This window comes from Sturnira hondurensis, unplaced genomic scaffold, assembly GCF_014824575.4.
Source record: "Sturnira hondurensis isolate 20B ecotype Veracruz unplaced genomic scaffold, ASM1482457v3 Scaffold0013381, whole genome shotgun sequence".
In the NCBI taxonomy this organism is placed as follows: Eukaryota; Metazoa; Chordata; class Mammalia; order Chiroptera; family Phyllostomidae; genus Sturnira; species Sturnira hondurensis.
The window spans coordinates 3,117,930-3,138,764 of record NW_028086012.1 but is presented as its reverse complement, the minus strand read 5'-3'; the positions used below and the strand labels follow the sequence as shown (position 1 = coordinate 3,138,764).

Below are 20,835 nucleotides of genomic sequence, written 5' to 3'. Positions count from 1 at the left end.
CTTGTTTACTACAGATTTATTACAGGCTATTACTTGCCAGGCATTACGCAAAATGCTGGAGTTGGGCACTGCCGGGGCTCACAGGTGTCTCTCTGAGAGGGGCAGACTGTTGGGGATCCCACCGCATGGGTGGGATATGCAAGGCCAGCAGCCAGCCCCCTTCCCCACAGCTGCCATTCTGGTGCACCTTCCTCTCCTCAGTTTCCCCCACCGCCAGCCAAGGTTTCTGACTGGGTCCTGGAGGCCTCCTGTTTGCATTTCTGGCTCAAAGACTGGAGCTGGCCCCATCCATGTAGCTGGGGTTGTGCCGCCCAAGACCCCGCTGCCATCATAGTCCAGAGCAGGTCAGAGTAACAGTGGCTGGGCTGGGGGCCTGATGTGACCGCAGGGAGAGAGCTGCTGCGGCAGAAAGGCTGCTGGGAGTGTGAAGTCCGTTGGGCTAGATCCTAGCCATTGAACAGCTCTTGCAAGTTATGAAACCCTTTCACTCTTGTTCTCTTCTTGTGATCCACGAGGTAGCTATTACCCCCGCAGGAGATGAGGAAGCTGAGGCTCAGAGTGGGGAAGTGCTAGGTCCATCTGCTCACTGGCTGCACCCCGTGGCCCAGCAGACTTCCTGGAGACGGCAGAGCTGGAGAGTGGCGCTGGCCCACTTAAAGGGCAGACGGTTGTCCCTGGGTCTTGTTCACTGAGCTTGTGATGCAGAGTGTAATTCCAGCCATGGTGAGCACCATGCCTGCGAATGTTCCTGGGATAATGGGTAGAAGTCAAGTGGCTCTGAGCTCAGCTGCGCCAATAGCGCTGGTGCAGGGCTGGGGGCAGGTCCTCTCCTCACCCGCCCATGGGAGATAGCTCTGGGAAGGAACTAACCCAGTAGCCATTTCCCGCGTCTACAGTGACCTGACTTACGTTTTCCACCAATATCTTCTCCAAGGACCTTCCCGACAACCAGTGTGAAGACGATGGACAGAGAGTTACTGATGGGCACAGCTAGGGTCAGATCTGAGCAATCACATTGAAAAGAATTACTGCAATGCAAAAAAATGCCTTTCCAAGCACAAAACACTTTCATTTCATCATCAGGAGGGCCTTTTAAACAAGACCCCTAGTGACCTCATTTCCCAGGTGAAGTCGGGTGTTCTGAGTCAACTCAGTGCTCACTCAGGGCTCCAGCATGAAGATCGACACTGCAAGGTTTTGGACCACCCTGCTTTGCTGCTAAAAAGAGATCTTTGCACTCAGGGAGAGCTGCTGAGATCATGGGGACATCAGGATGGACAGGCACCCAAAGCCCCAGGATGCAGCAGAATGACCGCAGTGACACCAAACACCGCTGCCATCCACTGCGCCAGGCGCTGTGTGCGTATACCGCATTTAAACTGTGCGACCACACAGCAAGAAAAGCATTATCATCGTGTGCATAGGTAAGGAGATGAAGGCTCAACGAAGTCACATAAACTGAGGCAAATTGAGGACTCAAACCAAGGTCTGCCTGACTGCAAAGCGGAGCTCTTACTGAACTAAGGGATAGGAACAGCAGGTGGAGCAGACTGGGTTGCAGCTCAGGCTCTGGCCTCCTGGAGTTAAAGAAGAGAAAAAGATGTCAGAGGTCGGAGGCCGGTTATCCGTTCAGAACAAGCCTCACAGGGTTGGACCGCAGGTAGAGGTCACCAAAGCCCAAATTTTCACCTTAGTTTTGAAGCTCCAAGGAAGCAACTCCCAATAAACAAACTTGGAAAAGACTAATGGAGTTAACACTGTTAACTTAAAGCGTATTACACTTAAATTTTGTACCCTCAAAATTTGCTGAGGGTAGATTTCATGTTAAGTGTTCTTACTACATACACACACACACACACACACACACGCACACACAAAACACTAAGGGATAAATCAGAAGCTGAGTTACTTATTTACAAGGCAGACTCACAACAGCCAGGAAGACTGGGATGCTCATGCAGGCTCCCAGCACATTCTTTCCCAGCACTCCCAGGCCTCACCACTTCAGGCAGAGGACGAAAGAACTGTCTTGCTCCTCATCCCCTCCAAGGCCCCACCATGGCTGGCGTTACCCACCCAGGAGAGTGACACAACTCCTACTAACTCAGAGATGCTTCCTTAAGCTCACACACCTTCTGCCGAATGCTGAGGCTGCTAACCACTGATGTGCAGCCATAGGTGGGGAAGGGAGCCACTGTGGCCAGTGGAAGGGAGAGAACACTACAGTGAGGCAGACATTGGTCTCCGTCAGTAATCTTGGTTAAGTCACTTAGACACTCTGAGCCTGTTCCCCACATGTAAAACAGTGAAAGCAAGATAACATCTCCTTACACTGGGGTTGCTGTAAGATGAAATACAATAATGCTTTTATAGTCCCTGGCTGAAGCTAAAGGAAACGCTTAACAGTGACCACTGTTCTGATTATTAGAATGGGTGGGTGTTAAAGGACAGGAGCCGAGTCAGTGATAAGAACCGGGTCCTAAAGCTGCAGTTTGCTCTAAACTTGGTAAGCGGCTCAGTGCAGTCAGCTGGCCAGAGGCTTTCGAACTTTCAGAAGTTTGAAAACTGTCAAACTTTTCAAAGCACTCCTCATAGTGCTTATCTTAAAATAAGCACTATGAGGAGCCCAAAATGTAATACAGATGAAAAGTAGAGTGACTCTAGCTGAAGCTAAGGCAGCAGGTCTGGAGGTTAGCCTACCCCTTCACCCTCCATCCCATGGTTCCCCAAAGCTATGTGGGGCCTAAACTCTCTTCAAGTCACTGGGGGGCCTGGGTGAAACTCCGAGGCGGCGTGGGGCATTGGGGGGGGGGGGGGGGGGACTACAGCCAGGGGACTTCTCATAACAACATTCAAAAGCATAAACTTTAGGTAATTCATGGCTTCAAAAACTTCTACACTGACATGCTATGTAGGCCTTAAGACGGGGGAAACAAATCACAAAATGAGCCTTCCTCTTTCTTCTGCTGCTGCACAAAACTGCCAGACTTCAAACCAACTCCAGTGCCTGGCAGCGTACTCACAACCAGCCCGCTGGGCCTCTGCAGCTCAGAGAAGAAGGCGCCAAGGGAGAACCAGAGATGGTGGGCTCTCCTCCACTCGTGGAAACAAGGTGTTACAGGCACCCACCCCAAAGCGACTCTTGAGTGGCCTCCACCACTAAGCACAACTGTTCTAAGTCCGAGACCCACCTGTTGATGCCAAGGTGAGGTAGTAGAGAAGGGAGCCACACTGGTTGAGGAAAAAGGGCACCAGGTACTGGAAACAGAAGAAATCTGAAATCAGTGTGATTGCTTGGCTGAGCAGCACTGCCATCTTTGAGCTCCTAGAAATGCCTTGCCTTTTGAAAAGGACCCACAGCACTAAGCCCTCTGAAAAGGACCCTTCCAGGGCAGGGGGAACTTACTAAGTGAACTCTGTCTTTGCCTGGAATGCCCTCTCCCTCGGCCCTGCAAGTCCCTGAATGCCAATCTCACTCCCTCCAAGAAGCCTTTCCGAGTCCCCTGGCTCCAGCCTGCCTCCTCTGAACTCATGCAGCACTTTACCTGTCCCTCTCCTAGCCCTTAGCCCTGACAGGTGGCTGCGTCTGACTTGTCTTCCCACAAACCCAGACTGGCAGCCTCCAGGTCAGAGGTAGTTCTCCATATCTTTCCTTATGCTCCCTCCCCAGGGAAATTTGAGCCCCAAGCCCTCCCTCTGGAAAGGTCTGTTGAACCACCATAATAAAAATATTAAATAGCAGTCATAGACTGAGCACTAATTGTGCACGAGGCCCAATGCTAAGTTATTTATGGGCTTCACCTCAATGTTCACAACTGCGCTTTAACATGTTCACCATTATTATTTCCATCTTACAGATGATGAAGCTGAGGTTCAAGGCAGACAAGTGACTTCTCCAAGAGCTTTGAGTGAGTCAGTGCCTGGGTGCAGATTCTGCCCTGTTTGACTCCGGAGATCAAATTCTTAGCGGAGAGGTCATTCACAGACGCACCTCGATATTCAGGAAGAGAGTCTTCATCTCCTGCAGCAACTGCCGGAACCAAGTCCGCTCATGAACCGGTTGCAGGCGGGAGGAGGCCCGCCTGAGCAGCGGCTGTGTGCCGCCCCACAGAGCGGCCACAAGCACCAGAGCCAGCACCTGCCCTGGATGAAGATGCGAGTGACCGTCTCCCCGCTACCAAATAACAATTCGCCGGGCCCGCCAGCCTCCAGCCTCCCATCCCCAGCTAGTCGCCCCGACAGCCCTCCTTCGCCTTCGGACGAAATTGGGGGTTGGACAGAGCCCGGCAGGCCGGGGAGATGGATCCAAGAGCTCGGGGTTTGGGGTTGTAGCAGGGGTCTGAGTTAGGTGATGGAAACGGAGTAGGATATGAACTCTGGGGTGTGGGGATCTGCGGGTGTGAGAAGCCCACGGAGAGGATGGGTTGCCTACACACCGAAAGACGCCGCCATGGCAACGCCGTCCCTTCCACTTCCGGGAACGAAAGGGCGGAGACCTACAATCCGGAAGTGGCTCTAAAGCCTTTTCCGGTCCTACTCACGTTTTTTCTTTCCTGGCGTCACCGCAGGGATGGTGAGTTTCGCAGAGTTGGAGGTGTTACCGAGGGGTCCGGGGCTGGGGCAAGGGCCAATTTTGGGAGCTGACACTCTCGTCCTGTTCCCACAGAAGCCGATCCTGCTGCAGGGCCATGAGCGGTCTATTACGCAGATTAAATACAACCGCGAGGGAGACCTCCTCTTCACGGTGGCCAAGGACCCTGTGAGCCTCCCGGAGGGCGGGGCGGCGGGACCCTGCCGAGGGGGCCTGGGAGGGAGGAGTTCTGTTTGCCAAGGTGATGGGTAGACGAGGCAGTTTTGCCGCGAGCGGAGAATCGAAGAGCGCCGCACTCTAAGAAGTAGGGAATGACCATCCCGGGGGTAGGTGGGCGAGAGCATTCTACCGGGAATGGTGGCAAAGAACTCAATTGTTAATAGAAATGAGTAGCTGGGAAGAAAAAAAGCAAGAGACCACTGTGGAATTGGGGCGGGACTGGGGTCAGTTTGTTCAGGGGGCCGGAAGGAGACTATTCTGGAAAAGAACAGAACTATTCTACCAGGATAGGGAAGCAGACCAATTTCTGGAGGGAAAGCTGAACTCTGGGCAGCGAGAGATGCAGAGGATTTAAGGAAGGTGCCCCTGGGCTCCTTTCAGTCAGTGCTTCTGGGTTCCAGCCTGCCACTCAATGAATGCAAACAGTCCCTCACACTAACTACCTTTTGAAGTGCCTCCATGTGGAGAAAGTGAACTGCAGTGGCTTACAGCGGGGCTCTGAAGCCAAACAGACCGGATTTGAATCTTGACTCCTGCATCCACCGGCAGTGTGACTTCGAGCATGTCATTTAACTTTTCTAAATTTCTAGTTTCCTACTTATAAAACGTGGGTACTAATAGTACTTTGCTCACGGGGTTGCCTTTAGAATTAAATGAGATCATTCAAGTAAAGAGTGGAGCACAGAACCTGGTGCGTCTGAGTGCCTAATTAATGTTAGTCACTTACACTTTAAATTCCTTACACATCATTTTATTGGAATAGCCTCACAGCCGTCCTTTGAAGAAGGCATTGTCGTGGCCATCTTTTACAGGTGGGAAACTGAAGTGGAGAGTGGAGAAGCACTGTATCTGAGCTAACACAGGGAGGCAGTGGCAGAGCAGTGGCTAAAACCCAGGCTGTTCTGCTACCAACAGGTCCCCCTTGCTCAGGACAGCACAGCTCCTGTTTTCCTGGACTTGCACACAGCTTGACCTTTTCTTCTGAAGGTTTTGTAGTCTGCGGGAGGGCTGGGACAGAGGCAAATGGAGACATTTTTGTAGGCCTTCTGACTCCCCTGCCACTTCTGTGCAGGAAGTGGGAGAATTCGGGAGTTAATCTTTTTGCTAGGAATCTGCTGTTTCCCAGGAGATGCGGAGGAGTGGGCAGAGTTGGACCCGGCTAGAGGCTGCTGAGGGTTCCTGGGGCAAAAATAGGAAGCCATTGCTCTGCCTGGGTGTGTTCTGCCCTGTCACACTGTCTTTGACCCCTCCAGATTGTCAATGTTTGGTACTCTGTGAATGGCGAGAGGCTGGGAACCTACATGGGCCATACCGGAGCTGTGTGGTGTGTAGACGCTGACTGTATCCTTGTCTTTGCTCCGAGTGTGTGTTCCCATGGTCTGCCAGCAATGGGGAGGCTGTTGACTTGGAGCTGGGAATCTCAGGTGCTATTGTGGGTCCAGACACCTACCTCCTACTCCCCGGTCTGCTCACTGGTTGGGAGGACATTTACAGCAAGTTCGGTTTCGGTTGATGTGATTAGAGTGCTCTGAGGTAAGGGAGGAAGGAGGGCCCTCTGGAGCTGAACAGGGAGGTGATTGAGTTGGGCTCAGGTGAACTTGGTCATGTTTCTTAACACCTTCCACAGGGGACACCAAACATGTCCTCACCGGCTCAGCTGACAACAGCTGTCGTCTCTGGGACTGTGAAACAGGTAAGCCTGGGTCATGCTTTTCTAGCAAACAGTGAGGACCAACAGTGTACCGTTGAAGCAAATTGGGTCTGAGGAAACAGATAAATCCAGAGATGGTTCCTCCTAGTCTAGGGAGCAAGAGACAGGTGAGAAAGTAAGGAACGCAGATTGGAAAGGCGGCAGGCCACATCGAGGAAGCATAGAGCGCTGCGGAAGGCCAGGGCCTGCCACGTAGACTGACTGTCTGGAATGGGGTGGGAGTGGCCCAGAAAGATTTCCCAAGGCAAATGTCACATGGGCCGAGGCTTAAAGGATGAGAAAGAGGTCATCACTTTGGCACGTGCAGGGATGAAAGCATGGCAAGTGTCATGTCCAAGTCATCTGATCTGACAGGAGCTCCTGCTTCTTGGGGAATGAAAGGGATAGTGGAGCAGATGAGGCAGAAGCTAGAACCAGAACAGGCCTTGAATGCCAAACTTGGAAGCGTGGCATTGTTCTGCAGTACTTGCGTGTTGTGGGGGTCCCTGAGCAGGAAAGAGTGGTGGTCTGCGTTAAATTTCCTAAGATCGGGTAGTAGTGGGGAGCACTGAGAGAACTGAGACTAAAGATGGGATCCTATTCAGCTACTCAGTTTAGTGAATATTGACTGGGCACCCAGTTCTGTGCTGGGTCTATGCTGGGCACTGGGGACACCCAGAGAGATTAGAACAGGTCTTTGCCATAGTGGAGCCCATTCTGAGAAGGGGACAATTGTCTTGCATTTCACTATGAGCAGTGCCACATTAGCAGGCTGTCCAAGGATGCACTGGAAGAGGAGGGTGGCAGGTTGGAGTCACTAGAGCAGGAGAAACAGTGAGACATGGTGACAGACAGGTGTAGTCTCCCTGTGTGGCAACAGACAAGGAGTAGCCCAGCCTCTCTCTGCCCCCAGGGAAGCAGCTGGCCCTACTCAAGACTAATTCAGCTGTCCGGACCTGTGGCTTTGACTTCGGGGGCAACATCATCATGTTCTCCACGGACAAGCAAATGGGCTACCAGTGCTTTGTGAGCTTCTTTGACCTGCGGGATCCCAGCCAGATTGGTAAGGGCTGGGCCTAGGGCTGGGGTTGAGGTGAAGGGTGCATCCACAAAGTCCCAGGCCTGACGTCTGCTGGCCCACACAGACAACAACGAGCCCTACATGAAGATCCCTTGCAATGACTCCAAGATCACCAGTGCCGTTTGGGGACCGCTAGGGGAGTGCATCATTGCGGGCCATGAGAGTGGAGAGCTCAACCAGTATAGCGCCAAGGTAATGGGCTGAGTGGGACCTGAGCTCCCCAGGGTGATTTCCTACAAGAGGCAGGATTGTACAGTGGTTAAGAACGAGGACTAGACTTGAATACAGATTTTACTGTGTTTGAGCTTTGTGATCTCGGGCAAGTTACCAAACTCCCCTGAGCCTGTTTATCTGTCAGATGTTACAAGGGTCTAATAATAATTAGATGTTTGAGCCCTGGCTGGTGTGGCTCAATTTGAGTGCCAGCCTGTGAACCAAAGGGTTGCCAGTTTGATTCCCAGTCAGGGCACATTTCTGGGTTGCGGGCCAGGTCCCCAGTTGGAGGCGCACAAGAGGCAACCACACATTAATGTTTCTCTCCCTCTTTCTCCCTCCCTTCACCTCTCTATAAGAATAAATAATTAGAATCTTTAAAAAATAATAATAATAGCCCTGGCTGGTGTAGCTCAGTGAATTGAGCATGGGCCTGCGAACCACACGATCACAGTTCGATTCCCAGTCAGGGCGCATGCCTGGGTTGCAGGCCAGTTCCCAGCAGGGGACTCACGAGAGGCAACCATACATTGATATTTCTCTCCTTCCCTTCCCCTCTAAAGATAAATAAATAAAATATTAAAAAAAAATAATAATTAGGTGTTTGAAAAACTTATCACAGAGTTCTCAGGATCTGTTAATAATGATCACAGTTAAGTATTTTCCTGCTATCACTGAGTTCCAGGGCCCTGCCCCAGGGGGAGATAGTTTGGCAAACAGCTAGCACAGGAGTCAGGTTGCAGGTTGTGCCACCGTAGAGGTCTCAGTCAAGTGCAGAGAGTGTCCTCTGTGACAGAGGAGGTGGCACATACATGAAGCCTTGTACACTGAGTGGAGCTTCACACAGGAAGAGAAGTACATCATGGGCAGAGTTAAGGGAGGGCATGGGTTCTTCAGGAACTCTGGTGTCACTGGCCCGTGGCATTGGGGAGGTGGACGGGGATTGGCTTTTCTGAGTGTTAGGAGTTAAGGGGTGATTTTCCTTTAGACAATAAGGAATCTATTTTATTTTATTATTTTTTAAGATTTTATTTATTTATTTATCTTTCGAGGGGAAGGAGAGAGGGAGAGAAACATCAATGTATGGTTGCCTTTTGTGCGTCCCCTGCTGGTAGTTAGCCTGCAAGGAACCGGCCTGCAACCCAGGCATGTGCCCTGACTGGGAATCGAACCGCGATCCTCTGGTTCACAGGCCCCGCGCTCAATCCACTGAGCTATGCCAGCCAGGGCTGGAATCTTTAAATGGTTATTGATGATCAGATTTCCTCTTTAAAAAGCTTTTGCAGGCTAAGTTTGGAGAATAGACCTGAACTAGGCAATAGCCTTGGGGATATGGAGTGCCTAACAGTCAAGAGATAATTAAGGGTGACTGACGAAAATGAGATGGATGGGGGAAGAATGGATATAAAGTCCCAGCTGTCGGAGATTTCTGATTCGGGCACTTGCTTTTCTTGGGGATGCTGGGATGTAATGCTGGGATGTAATGCTGGATGTAATACCATGAAGCTTAGTCACTCACTTGGCAAGCTCTGACTGTGGTCCACTAGGCACCAGGCCTACCCACAGGAAGGGAATAGGAACCAAGGTCAAAAGCATAAATGATACTTGATGCTAGCAAATAGTAGAACTGATCTGTGCCCCCAGGTAGGCCAAACCACAAAACTGGGTCTCGTTCCCCAAAATGTAGGAGCCAGATACATCCCTACCATGTTGATGGAGAAAAAAATACATTCCTCCCTCAGAATAGGTAAAAATAAGAGAAGGAAATGAATACTATTTATTTATATATTTATTTATTTACATTGACCTTAAAGAGAGAAACACCAATTTGTTGTTCCACTTATTTATGCATTCACTGGTTGATCTTATATGTGTCCTGACTGGGGATTGAACCTGCAACCTTGGTGTATCCGGACGACACTCTAAACAACTGAGCTACCCTGCCAGGGCAGGAAATGAATGTTTTCTGAGGGTCTGCTGTGTTCAGATGATGACGGGACATAGGCCAGGTGCCTGTCACATCGAAGTCAAATGAAACCACACATTTTGGACAGAATGTTCAATAAATGATTAGGTTTACAGTATCTTCACAGTGCACTGAGCAGTGGGCTTTTAGCGATCTTGTTTTCTAGACGAACTGAGGCACTGAAAAGTACTCTTAGGGACAGACTCAACTCTGCTCTTTCTACAACACAGTCTAGCAGGTTGTGGGAGGGGAAAGCAGATGAAATGGCCCTTTGAGAAGACGTAGGAAAAGGCGGACATGCAGCAGGGCCCCTGGACTGTGGTCCAGACCCTGGCAGGGAAGAGGGATAAGCTCAGGCACGCTGCCTCTTACTGTTGACATGATCTCCAAGTCATGCCGCCTCTCTGAACCTTAGTGTCTTCCTTTTATAATTTCTGTTCAAGGATCCACTTCATTTGATAGTCGTGAGTATTAAATGAAGGTGTTAAGTGCTTAGCCCAATGTGTGGCAATTAGTAGCTGTACAATAAATATTTGTTGAAAACAGGAATAAATGGAAACTGCTCTACCATTGTTACATGGTGATTAATGAATAGGTCCTTGTGTTCTAGATGGACCGGCAGTGTTTGTGAAACTTGTGTATACATGGGCCAGGTTAGGATATAGGCTTGGGTAGGGAGAGGGAGTAAACGTCAATTCAGGGGATATTTGGTCCCCGCCCAAACACCCTGAACCCTTGATGGGACAGGAAGCAGTCTAGACTCCTGGCTGAGGAGTGGGACTGGTGGGGTTGGGGCTGGTGAGAGCCTCACTCTTCTTCCTCCCCAAGTCTGGAGAGGTGCTGGTGAATGTTAAGGAACACTCCAGGCAGATCAACGACATCCAGTTATCCAGGGACATGACCATGTTTGTCACAGCATCCAAGGACAACACAGCCAAGGTGAGCCTGGGCAGGGGTCTGGCAGGGCTGCTCCCATGCTCCTGCACAGCCCTCGAGGTGCCTGACTTCCCCCAAGTAATTTCCTTTTACAGATCCCCCCCCAACCCCACCCGCCTTCTCTCTCCAGCTCTTTGACTCCACCACCCTCGAACACCAGAAGACTTTCCGGACGGAACGTCCTGTCAACTCAGCTGCCCTCTCTCCTAACTATGACCATGTAAGCGAATCTCACCCAGGCTCCCTGCTAAAGCATCGCTGTGCTTGCAGAGTCTGGATGTTTGTCTAGCAGTTAAGACAGAACTCTGCGCGGAAACAGTGTCTGGCAGAGATTCCCCGAGCATCAGCAAGGCTGGACAATTGAAAAGCCCAGGAGTAGGGGTGGCTAAATTCCCTTTGTTCCCTGGCCTGCCTAGTACCCTCCCAGTCTGATGTGGGAGACACTAAAAGTTTATGGGGTGAGGGGGAAAAACAGAAAATGGGCTTGCCTGTCCTTTGGACCTGTCTGGAGTTCCTTCTTCCCTTCAGGTGGTGCTGGGCGGAGGTCAGGAAGCCATGGATGTAACCACCACCTCCACCAGGATTGGCAAGTTCGAGGCCAGGTAAAGCGGGAGGGAGCTCTTCCACACCAACACCTCATTGCGTGTGTTTCATGGTGGACACAAACCACGTAACTAAGGAGCCAGATGTGTGGCCCTCCTGTGACAAGTGTGTAGTGTAGCAAACAGCTAAGAGCATGAACTTGGGCTCATTCTGGCACCCTGGACACATCATTGTATTCCTCTGTGCCCAGTTATCCTCGGCTGTATTATGGGGACAGGGATAATATACGTATCCCCTAAAATTGTGCAGATTAAGTAAGTGAGTCGATACTGCTCAGCTCTCAGAGCACTGCCCAGCACATGGGAAGAAGTGTCAGCTGTGTATGCAGGCAGACGTTTGGGCCTAATTTCCCCCTCGCTTAATGTTCATACTCATTCCCCATATCCCAATTTTCCCACTTTATAGTTTATGTTGGACAGTGGTACCTCCAAAATATTTTGGAAGGAAGTGGAGAGTAAATCAACTGCCCATTATCACCACCCTTTTTTCTCCAGGTTCTTCCATTTGGCCTTTGAGGAGGAGTTTGGAAGAGTCAAAGGTCACTTCGGACCTATCAACAGTGTTGCCTTCCATCCTGATGGGAAGAGGTAGGCCTGGGGAAAGGGAGCGGGGCTCAGCCAGGTCTGGTCCCTGCCCCACAGGCGCAGGCCCCCACCCCAGCCTTTTCCCAGGCCCTGCCCCACAGGCCCACCTCCCCCGAGGGCAGGCATCTGACTGGTCCCTGGCTCTCTCTTTCCAGCTACAGCAGTGGTGGAGAAGATGGTTATGTGCGCATCCACTACTTCGACCCACAGTACTTTGAATTTGAGTTTGAGGCTTAAGAAGCTGGATCTCCATCCTGGCCAGGGAAAAAGTTTCTGGGCTGGGGGCTCACGGAAACTTTTGGACTCTGAGAAATAATAAATTAGTTTGGAAATACATGGTTTCTGGTCAGAGATTTTGTGGGGTCTGTTTAATCATTTTCCCTTCTCAATGTGACACCCCAGTGAGCTGACACCTCTATTATTTGGACCTCCCTACACTTGGGACACTGCAAACCTGGAACTTCAGTATTATGGACTAGGGCCGGTTGCAGGCACCCTGGTTCAAGGTCCAAGGATGCGGAGGGGCCTAGAGAGCTCTCGGGAGCATCTCGGCCACTCTGTGAGATGCCAGCACTCAGGGCTGGGGCTCAGAGGCTGAAACCACTGGCTGAGAGTCTTCGGTCTTCTCATCTGTCACTATTTGCCACACCCTCTCCCATACTGCCTCTGAGTGCTCAGGTGGGCGTGTCTGGCGCAAAAACAGGCCTGAGGAGGAGAAAGAGGACAGGTAAGAAAGTTGAGGGAGAGGAGAACTCCCTGGGGGAAGGAGGGAGAGTCACCTTGCCACAGTCGCAGGCTCTGGGGCTCCACAGAGGGCCAGATGGCCAAAGGATTGAGAACGTAGAGTGGGTTCCTGAGTCTTCGCTGCTCTTTTGACTGGTTGAGCCCAGACCACAAGGAGTGCGTTTGAGTTCTGACTTCACACAGGCATCTGGAGGGAGGGGGTTTCCAGACTCAGCTGTGTGCTCCGGGATTCTCAGTGGGGTGATAGCCACCCTGGGGCAGCTGTAGCCTCTCCTTTTTCCTGCATATGTTACCACCAGCCAGATCCTGTACTGCGCACTAGGATAAAGCAGCCCCAGACAAAGGCCTGGCTCTTGAGTTCCACTTGGCCTTCCCTGAGGGTGTCAGGGAAGGTTAATCAGGCACATGCCGTATGCGCTGGTTCTAGCAGCAGAAGTTCAGTAGGTGTTCACTTAGGAGGGGGAACTGCAGGTGCAAGACGGAGAAAGTGGCAAAGAGCCCCATGTGACTGTTGATAGGTCAGGACTGGTGAGTTTTTTTTCTTTAAACGGATAAATGATGAAAGTGGAAATAATGAGAGCAGTGTGGAATGTGAGTGGTCCACAGGGGAAAGAATGTGAATTTGGACTGGGATTGGTCCCAAAGAAGGGGCCTTTGACAGGAGAGGACTGGGCTAAGAAATTTATAGGAGAAAAATTGTGAAGGATGGGGGAAGGGAGGAGGTAACTAAGACAACGACTTCTGGATGACCCATGAATGGCGTTGGTAAAAACAGCGGGTGGTGGGCTAGGCAACAACAAAAGGTAACTCATCTTCCTGGAGAGGACTGAATCCTGCCCACATTTGAGTCTTAAGAGAAAAAGATGGTTTCTGGGGACTCACTGGGAGCATATGCAACAAGCCAACAGAATAATAAAAATAACCCACTTGTGTGCCCACTACCTGCCTGGCACTGTACGTAGCACATTGCATGCTTCAACTCCACTAAACCTCACCCCCGCCCCCCCTAGATGATGGCTGTGATTACGATCCTCTCTTCGCTACTGATGCGTAAACTCAGGTTTGCTTCTGATTATCCAGCAGGTGAGTGATGGAGTCGGAATCTGAGCCCAAACAATTGGATGCAGCTTTCGACCTCTATTGCTTCACTAGAGTCAACATTAATGTGGTAAAGCACCCCAGAATGATTTCTTTTTGCAGCAACTTTACCTTTCAGTCCTTGTTTTTAAGCAAGGGGGTGCATCTGCTCTTGACTCTGGACAGCGTGGGTAGGGCCAAAGGACTGGCCTTGGACCCATCCACCTCTGGGTTAAGTCAGGGGAATGAGTGAGATACGAAGGCAGGAAAGCAGAGGACACCTGGAGTTTTCCTAAGAGAGAAACTCATCTGAAAGGGAAAGAGGTCTTCTAAGGAAGTAGGGTGCTGATGCAGAAGGTGTCTGACTTTGTCCTGTGCCTGTCCCCCGACCCACCTTAACACCCCCACAGCTCACCTCTCCTTTTCGCTGTTGCAGAGGAAGGTGCCGAAAGGGGAGGCATAGGCGTGCTCAAACAGTGCCAACAGCAGCCCCTCCCCAAACTCCAGCGACAGTGGGAACTGGCGGCCCAGCTGCCACACACAGTCCAGGAAGAGGAGAAAGGTGGGTGCCTCATGCTTGGGGCGGGCGTGGGAGAAGGCTGAGTGGGCACAGCGCAGCTGGAAGGGGTGGCCAGCCTGAGGAGGGGCAGAGCAATGGGCACAAGGAAGATGGGTTTTGGGATGGAAGGGCAGGGCTGGGCTGGGTGGCCACTTACCTGGATCCACTCCCGCTCCACCAGTTCCTGGAATCCAGCCATGGTCCGGCTCAGGGGGTCCAGGATGAGTTGGGCCAGTGACGTCACCAGCAGGGTGCTGTCCATGCCTTCAGTTCCATGCACCAGAACACAAGCCCCTTCCCTGTGAGCCCAGGGCTTGTCAACATTGGCTAGTCCTTCGCTGCCTGAGGCAGCTAGGCCAGGAATAGAATTAGTATACTTCTAGGCTCTATTTGCTTACTGAGATATGGTTTTGTGCCCAAAGACTGAGAGCCACGTCCATCCTGCCCTTTTCTTACCTCTCTATTCCCTGGGCTGCTAGGCAGGCCGTGCCCAGCGCCTCCTGCACGTGTGCCAGCCAGCGGCAGCTCTCGAGCCGACTAAGCCACTGGTCCATGCTCTGCTCCAGGTCCCCACAGGCCTCCACCAGGCGCACAAAGCTTTCCTGTAGGGGTCGTCCCCTGCACGAGTGGGAGTCTGTTAACCCCTCCGCCAGGCCAGGCCTCAGTGAGCACAGCCTGGGAACAAATGCTCCAGACCAAAGAGGGAGAAATAGAACCCTCAGAGGAGCAGATCTGACAAGAGGGACCCAGGACCCTTTGGTGAGCCCACCTAATCTGATGGAAATGACTCAGTATCCTTGAGGATTCCCTAATCTGATGCAGAAGACCCATTACCCTTTGGGGAGAACTGTTCTGCGGGGACCAGCATTACCTGGGAAGGGGTCTCACAGCACTCTGGGGAAACACAGACTGCCCTGGGAAACCACCAATCTGATGGAAGTATCACAGTAGCCTTGTTGTACCCCAATTTGATGGGAGTACTGACTTCCTGGGGAGCCCCACTCTGACAGGAGAAACATGATACTCTAGGGATTCTGATACCTGCTCCTACTTCCCCAAAACAGTAACCTCCTGCCAGAAAATCTTTCAATTTTTAATTTTAATTCCAGTTGACATACAATATTAATTTCAAGTGTACAATGCAGTGATTAGACTTTTATATAACTTACAAAGTGATTCCCCCCCATAAATCTAGTGCCCATCTGAAACCATACATAGTTATTACAGTATTATTGACTATATTCCCTATGCTGCATTTTACATCCCATTTTTATTTTATTTTACTTTTTTTTACTTGATTGTCAGAGGGAGAGAAGAAGGGAGATACATAGAAAGAGAAATATCAATTTGTTGTTCCACTTATTCATACACTCATTGGTTGATTCTTGTATGCGCCCTGACAGGAGATTGAACCCACAGCTTTGGTGTATGAGGATGATGCCCTAACCGACTGAGCTACCTGGCCAGGGCTTACAGTCCCCTTTTTAAAGCCCTTCAGTAACTCTGCACTGCCTTTAGGACAAAGTCTAAGCTCATAGTCAGGGCACTGAAGATCTTGGCTCTGGCCCCTGCTGCCTCTGTAGCCCCCCGCTACCTCCACTTCACACACGACACTCCCACCAGGCCCAGTGTTACCTGCAGTTCCCCAAACAGGACAGGCGAGCAGGCTCCCAGCTCCTAAACACCTGCAGTGCTTTCCAGATGGAATGTCATCTCCTACCCTCCGTAACTCCTCTTCCTCGCTCCAGTCTCAGCTAAAACATCCTATTCTCGGAGCATCTTTTGTTAGACTGCCTGCACTAAGAGGGGCAGCTCCTCCGTGCTGCTACTTATCACACTGAACTGTAGCTGCCCACTGCTGTTCACTGGTGGTCTCTCAGCCATGTCTGGGCTAGCCATCATCTCAGCCTTTGTGCTCAGTGCTGGTTGAATAAATGAGTAAACAGAGCTTTGAATTCTGGCTAGGGGAGCAGCGCACCAGTGCACCCTCCTCAAAGCACAAATACTGTCTCAGGACCTCCTCGTGGTTCTACCCTCATCCGGAGACTGAGGGGATAGGTCCAGCTGGGCAGGTACAGGTCCTTAGGGCAGGGGGCTGGGACCAGTGCAGAGGGGGGGGGGTGTCTGCCTGTGGTGAGGTTGTTCCTGGAAGACAATTTTCAGTCTAATGTAAGTAAAGAGGAATTTTTCCTTTGCTGCAGAGTTGGAGTGGGGCTGTGCAAGTGGGGATGCCCACCGGGTGGGATGGCTTCAGGCCCAACAGTCCTCAAGGCTCCTGTAACACAGCCCTTCTCTGTCTATTCCTCTTCCCCCATCCATGAAGTGAGCTTCAGCAGAGCCTGGGAGAGTAAGGGAAGCCCCTTACCTCTCCAGGGGCCGGTGCAGCCGTTTCCAACCTGGGTAGGCGGCCTTGGATTCTGTGCCACCGCCAGTCATGCGGGCCTGTTTGGCGGTCTGGGATGAGCGCGTATCCACGATGAAGCCACGGGCCCCAGGGCGAGCCCCTGCCAGCACAGCTCGAAGCAGCTCCTCATCCTCAGCACAGCGCCGCTTCTGGGGCCCGATCAAGGGCTGGCTGGAACGTAGCAGTACCTGCAGACAAGGACTCAGCTCCAGAAGCCGTACCCACCAACCGTGGCTCAGGGACTTTGCTCAGAGAGCCCATGGGTCGGATCTACAGACGGGAGCAGGTCAAAGTTGGCAGGGGTGGGCTGGGACACAGAGGTCTTACCAACGGAACTGGCAAGCCTCAAACCGAGTCTGGGTTGCTTGTGGCGGGACAGGAAGGGACTGGAGAAGTAGACAGAGCGGCCCGGGATAGACAGCAGAGAGACTAGACTTCAGCGACCAGGGGGCGGGGCCAGGGAGTTAGACTCAGAAACCCGAGAGGGGCGGGGCCGGAATGGGGAACCCAGAATTGAGCAGAGCCTGCCGGGCCTGTTGGTGGCACCACCTGGCATGGCCAGAAAGGGCTAAAAGCCTGCAGCCAGGCAGCAGCGGGGCAGCGAATTGGCCTGGCTATTGCAGAAAAGGGCCCAGTAGGGACGCGGTTGGTCCCAGCGGCGAGTCTGGGGAGAGTTGGGCTCACGGTTCCGCTGCGAGCATGGTGATAGCTGAGCACAGGGAAGCGGCCTCCCTGGCGAAAGCGGGCGCTGCGTGCCAGGGTGGCGTCGTCCACAGCGCGAGGCACAATCACCGCGCGGGGGTAACTGGGGCACAAGCTGAAGTCCTTGTTCACCTCACTCAGCCTCCACGCGTTGGTCTGTGGCACAGGAAGTGGGAAAAGCCAGGTCTAGAGTACCCAGTGAGTGCCACTTTCCGGAGCTCCTCCCAGGCCCGACCCTTCCACAGCCCCAGGCCCCCACGAGCGCACCCACCTCGAGAGCTACTCTCTTGTAGTAGCTTTCGGGCGGGTGGAAGTGCCAGGCGTCGCCCAATCTCAAGCCCTTGGGACGATAGAAGAACGGATAGAAGGTGCTGACCGATTCCAGGGGGGACAGCGCCTGGGGAAGGAAGTCAGGAGATCTGGGAAAGGCGGAACCATCTCCCCCATTACCTTCCAGCCCCTTGATCCCGGAGCGCCCGCCTCTCCAAGTACTGCAGACCACCCTGCATCTCCTAGCCATTAGCTGTGCCCTGGGCTAACACTGGCAGCTGAATAGTAGCCTCTTTACTCTCCTTGTTGCAGGAAAGAGGTAGTTTAAGGACCCCGGGTACCCCCGTGGCGTACTTCGATGGAGCGGGCTATGCCCAGCGTCGCTTCCACTCCCTCTATGCGCAGCTCTAGCACGCGCAGGTCCTTACAGCGCAGCGTGATGGTTCCAGAGTCACCCGCGACCCTGGGGATGGACGGGTTTAGGCTTAGTATCCCCCTCCATCCATTAGGGGAGGAGAAACCAGTTTCATAAAATTGTATCTAATGCACCAGCTACAGCTGCCCCTGCCCCTTCCCCTCTCCCCGGGGAGGCGGGAGGTCCCCAACTCTGGGGTCGCCCCTGCCAAGCTCACCGTTTCTCGATGGAGTCGACGCTACGCAACAGCAGCAACCACAGGTCTGTCGCCTGGGGCCCTGAAGACAGCAGCAGGTGGTGGTCGGTAACGCAAAGCGTGCCGCGCAGTGGGGGCGCCTGCGGGCCGCTCAAGAGCTCAGCTTGGGCCTGCCTGGTGCGGATCAGCTCCGAAAACTCCATTCCGCCTGTGGTGGGCCTCGGGCCCAGCACAGGGACAGACTCCAGGAGCGTCAGGCAGAGTAGATCGCGGGCTCCGAAAGGGACAGGAACTGGCTGGGCAGCTGTTAAGGAGGCCCCTTGGACAAAGGGACCACGCCGTTTCAAAGGAATTTCCCCCTCTTATTGCCACACCTCTTAGCGAGAACCTCAGACAGAACGTGTTAAGGAAACGTTAATTTCGCCACCTGTGAAATGGAGTGAATAATCTTGCTTAAGCCCTTAACCTCGTTCCTAATTCGCAGGAGGCACTCAGTATTTTTTCTTTTACTTCTTTTCTTTTTTGGGGGGGAGGGGGTCCTTTTCTCCCCAGAATGTCTCACAAAACAGCAGAATATTACCTCTGAAGACGAGGCAAAACAATGATAGTTCTGTAAACTGTCTCTTCTCGTGCGAATCCATAGACTGCCACCGAACGACAAAAAGGATATTTTTTATTTTTTTAGACTGGCTTACTGGCACTCCTGTTGACGTAAAGAAAGAAAAATGCCATCCCTTCTCCTGGACCCTGGTGGAGGAGGTGGAAAGTGTGGGTGTAAACAAATGGGAACTGCCTACTTCCTCCTTTACATTTGAGGCTGGGTGGGGGAAATCCCTTGGTCCACCTTAAATACAAGCAGCTGTGTAGCTGGCACCCCTCCCCCACCACAGCTGGAAATCCCAGCCTGAGGGCGACCTCTGTGGTGGCCACTTCTGGTTTAGTCCTGTCCTCTGGAGCCCCATCCTCTATCACTCCGTCTTTTGACCAAATATGAATTGCCAGTCCACTGAGCTGGGCTCTGTATTTGGTGTTGGAACCAAAGAAGGATGACTGAACTCTGCCCATAGTGTTTTCAGTCTGGCAAGAGTCACACTTCAACTGGTAATTTACTTGAGATTAAACCAAGTTTCTGGAGGACTCATCAATCTACCCATACAATTATTCTTTAATTTCTTAAACACTGATGCCTACGCTGTGTTCATGCCTATACAGTGTTAAGTGCAGATTACTAAGAATAAGATGGACTTCTGCCTTCAAAGAGTCTTCTGGTCCACTAGGTTCCAAGCTTTTGTGTGTGTGTGAGAGAGAGAGAGCTGGCCTGCATGTTCTCTTGGGCGCTCAAAACCCTTCTTTCAAATTAAAAAAAAAAAAAAATCAGGCCCTGGCAACATAGTTCAGTTGGTTACAGCGTCGTCCTGATACATCAAGGTTGCAGGTTCGATCCCCAGTCAGGGCACATACAAGAATCAACCAATGTATGCATAAAAAAAGTAGAGCAACAAATTGATGTTTCTCTCCTTCTCCTTCTTTTCTCTCTCCAAAAACTCAATTAAAAAAGTCATAGGTGGACCCCCATAATATAAACACAACATTGGAAATATTCTATGAAAGGAACCAGACATAAAAGTACAAATTGTAAACTTCCAGACCAGCAGCAACTGCTGGAATGAGAATTTATTAGAAATGCAAGTTAGTCCTGGCTGGTGTGGCTCCATGGATGGAGTGCCGGCCTGGGAACCAAAGAGTCCCTGGTTAGATTCCCAGTCAGGGCACATGCCTGGGTTTCAGACCAGGTGCCCCACAAGGAGCGTATGAGAGGCAACCACACATTGATGTTTCTCTCCCTCTCTTCCCCTCTCTCTCCCTCTCTTCCCCTCTCTCTAAAAATAAATAAAAATATCTTTAAAAAAGAAATGCAAATTATACCACCCCTCCCCCGTAGATGAGGCCCAGCAATTTTTTTATAAAGATACTTTTTTAGGGCCCTGGCTGGCGTAGCTCAGTGGATTGAGCGTGGGCCTGCGAACCAGGTGATCGCGGTTCGATTCCCAGTCAGGGCACATGCCTGGGTTGCAGGCTGCTTCCTTGCAAGCTAACTACCAGCAGGGGACGCACAAAAGGCAACCATACATTGATGTTTCTCTCCCTCTCTCCTTCCCCTCTAAAGATAAATAAATAAATAAATAAATAAATAAATCTTTAAAAAAATAAAGATACTTTTTTATAATTTTTTCACAATTTTATTTACTTATTTTTAGAGAGAGGAAGGAAGGGAGGGAGACATCAGTGTGTGAGAGATACATCAATAGGTTGCATACCCCCCATCTCTCCCTCTCTCTCTCTCATGAACCCCAAAGGGGAAGGGGAGGAACAGGCCCACACACCAGGCCTGTGCTCTGACCGGGAATCTAACCAAGACCTTTCCCTTTGCAGGACCACACTCAACCAGCTGAGCTATGCTGGTTAGGGCTCAGCAATGTTTTTTAAACAAAATTTCCAGGTGATGCATGCTAAAGTTTGAGAACCACAAGAAAATATTTTTTAAATGGGCTAACCTAATCTGTGCTGAGAGGGCAGTAGCCCCC

The 20,835-nt window shown here is 51.6% G+C and overlaps 3 protein-coding genes across 4 annotated transcripts; 1 reads left to right on the top strand and 2 right to left on the bottom strand.

Moving 5' to 3' along the window:
* Position 1: 1 nt before the first annotated feature.
* TMEM234 (transmembrane protein 234) lies at positions 2-4,522 on the bottom strand. Its single transcript, XM_037061575.1, has 5 exons — positions 4,437-4,522; positions 3,992-4,143; positions 3,192-3,258; positions 910-1,002; positions 2-748 (listed from the first exon to the last, which is right to left on the bottom strand). The coding sequence occupies exons 1-5, from the start codon at positions 4,450-4,452 to the stop codon at positions 654-656; spliced, it is 423 nt and encodes a 140-aa protein (XP_036917470.1). The 5' UTR covers positions 4,453-4,522; the 3' UTR covers positions 2-653.
* On the top strand, positions 4,490-12,219 carry EIF3I (eukaryotic translation initiation factor 3 subunit I). The gene is made up of 11 exons (XM_037061574.1): positions 4,490-4,573; positions 4,667-4,759; positions 6,064-6,151; positions 6,438-6,503; positions 7,414-7,563; positions 7,646-7,773; positions 10,589-10,699; positions 10,827-10,916; positions 11,225-11,298; positions 11,794-11,886; positions 12,039-12,219. Exons 1-11 carry the CDS (start codon positions 4,571-4,573, stop codon positions 12,118-12,120), a joined length of 978 nt encoding a protein of 325 aa, XP_036917469.1. The 5' UTR covers positions 4,490-4,570; the 3' UTR covers positions 12,121-12,219.
* A 7-nt stretch (positions 12,220-12,226) lies between these two features.
* Positions 12,227-18,958, bottom strand: LOC118997727 (myotubularin-related protein 9-like). Of its 2 annotated transcripts, none has more exons than XM_037061565.1 (10): positions 18,272-18,958; positions 17,994-18,102; positions 17,641-17,709; positions 17,352-17,525; positions 16,629-16,855; positions 14,720-14,881; positions 14,421-14,562; positions 14,120-14,340; positions 12,663-12,814; positions 12,227-12,588 (listed from the first exon to the last, which is right to left on the bottom strand). In XM_037061565.1, exons 1-10 carry the CDS (start codon positions 18,451-18,453, stop codon positions 12,458-12,460), a joined length of 1,569 nt encoding a protein of 522 aa, XP_036917460.1. In that variant the 5' UTR covers positions 18,454-18,958; the 3' UTR covers positions 12,227-12,457. The 2 variants fall into 2 exon arrangements, with proteins under 2 accessions (XP_036917460.1, XP_036917459.1); XM_037061564.1 differs by having other exon boundaries at positions 17,641-17,766; positions 18,272-18,957.
* Between the last annotated feature and the right edge of the window lie 1,877 nt (positions 18,959-20,835).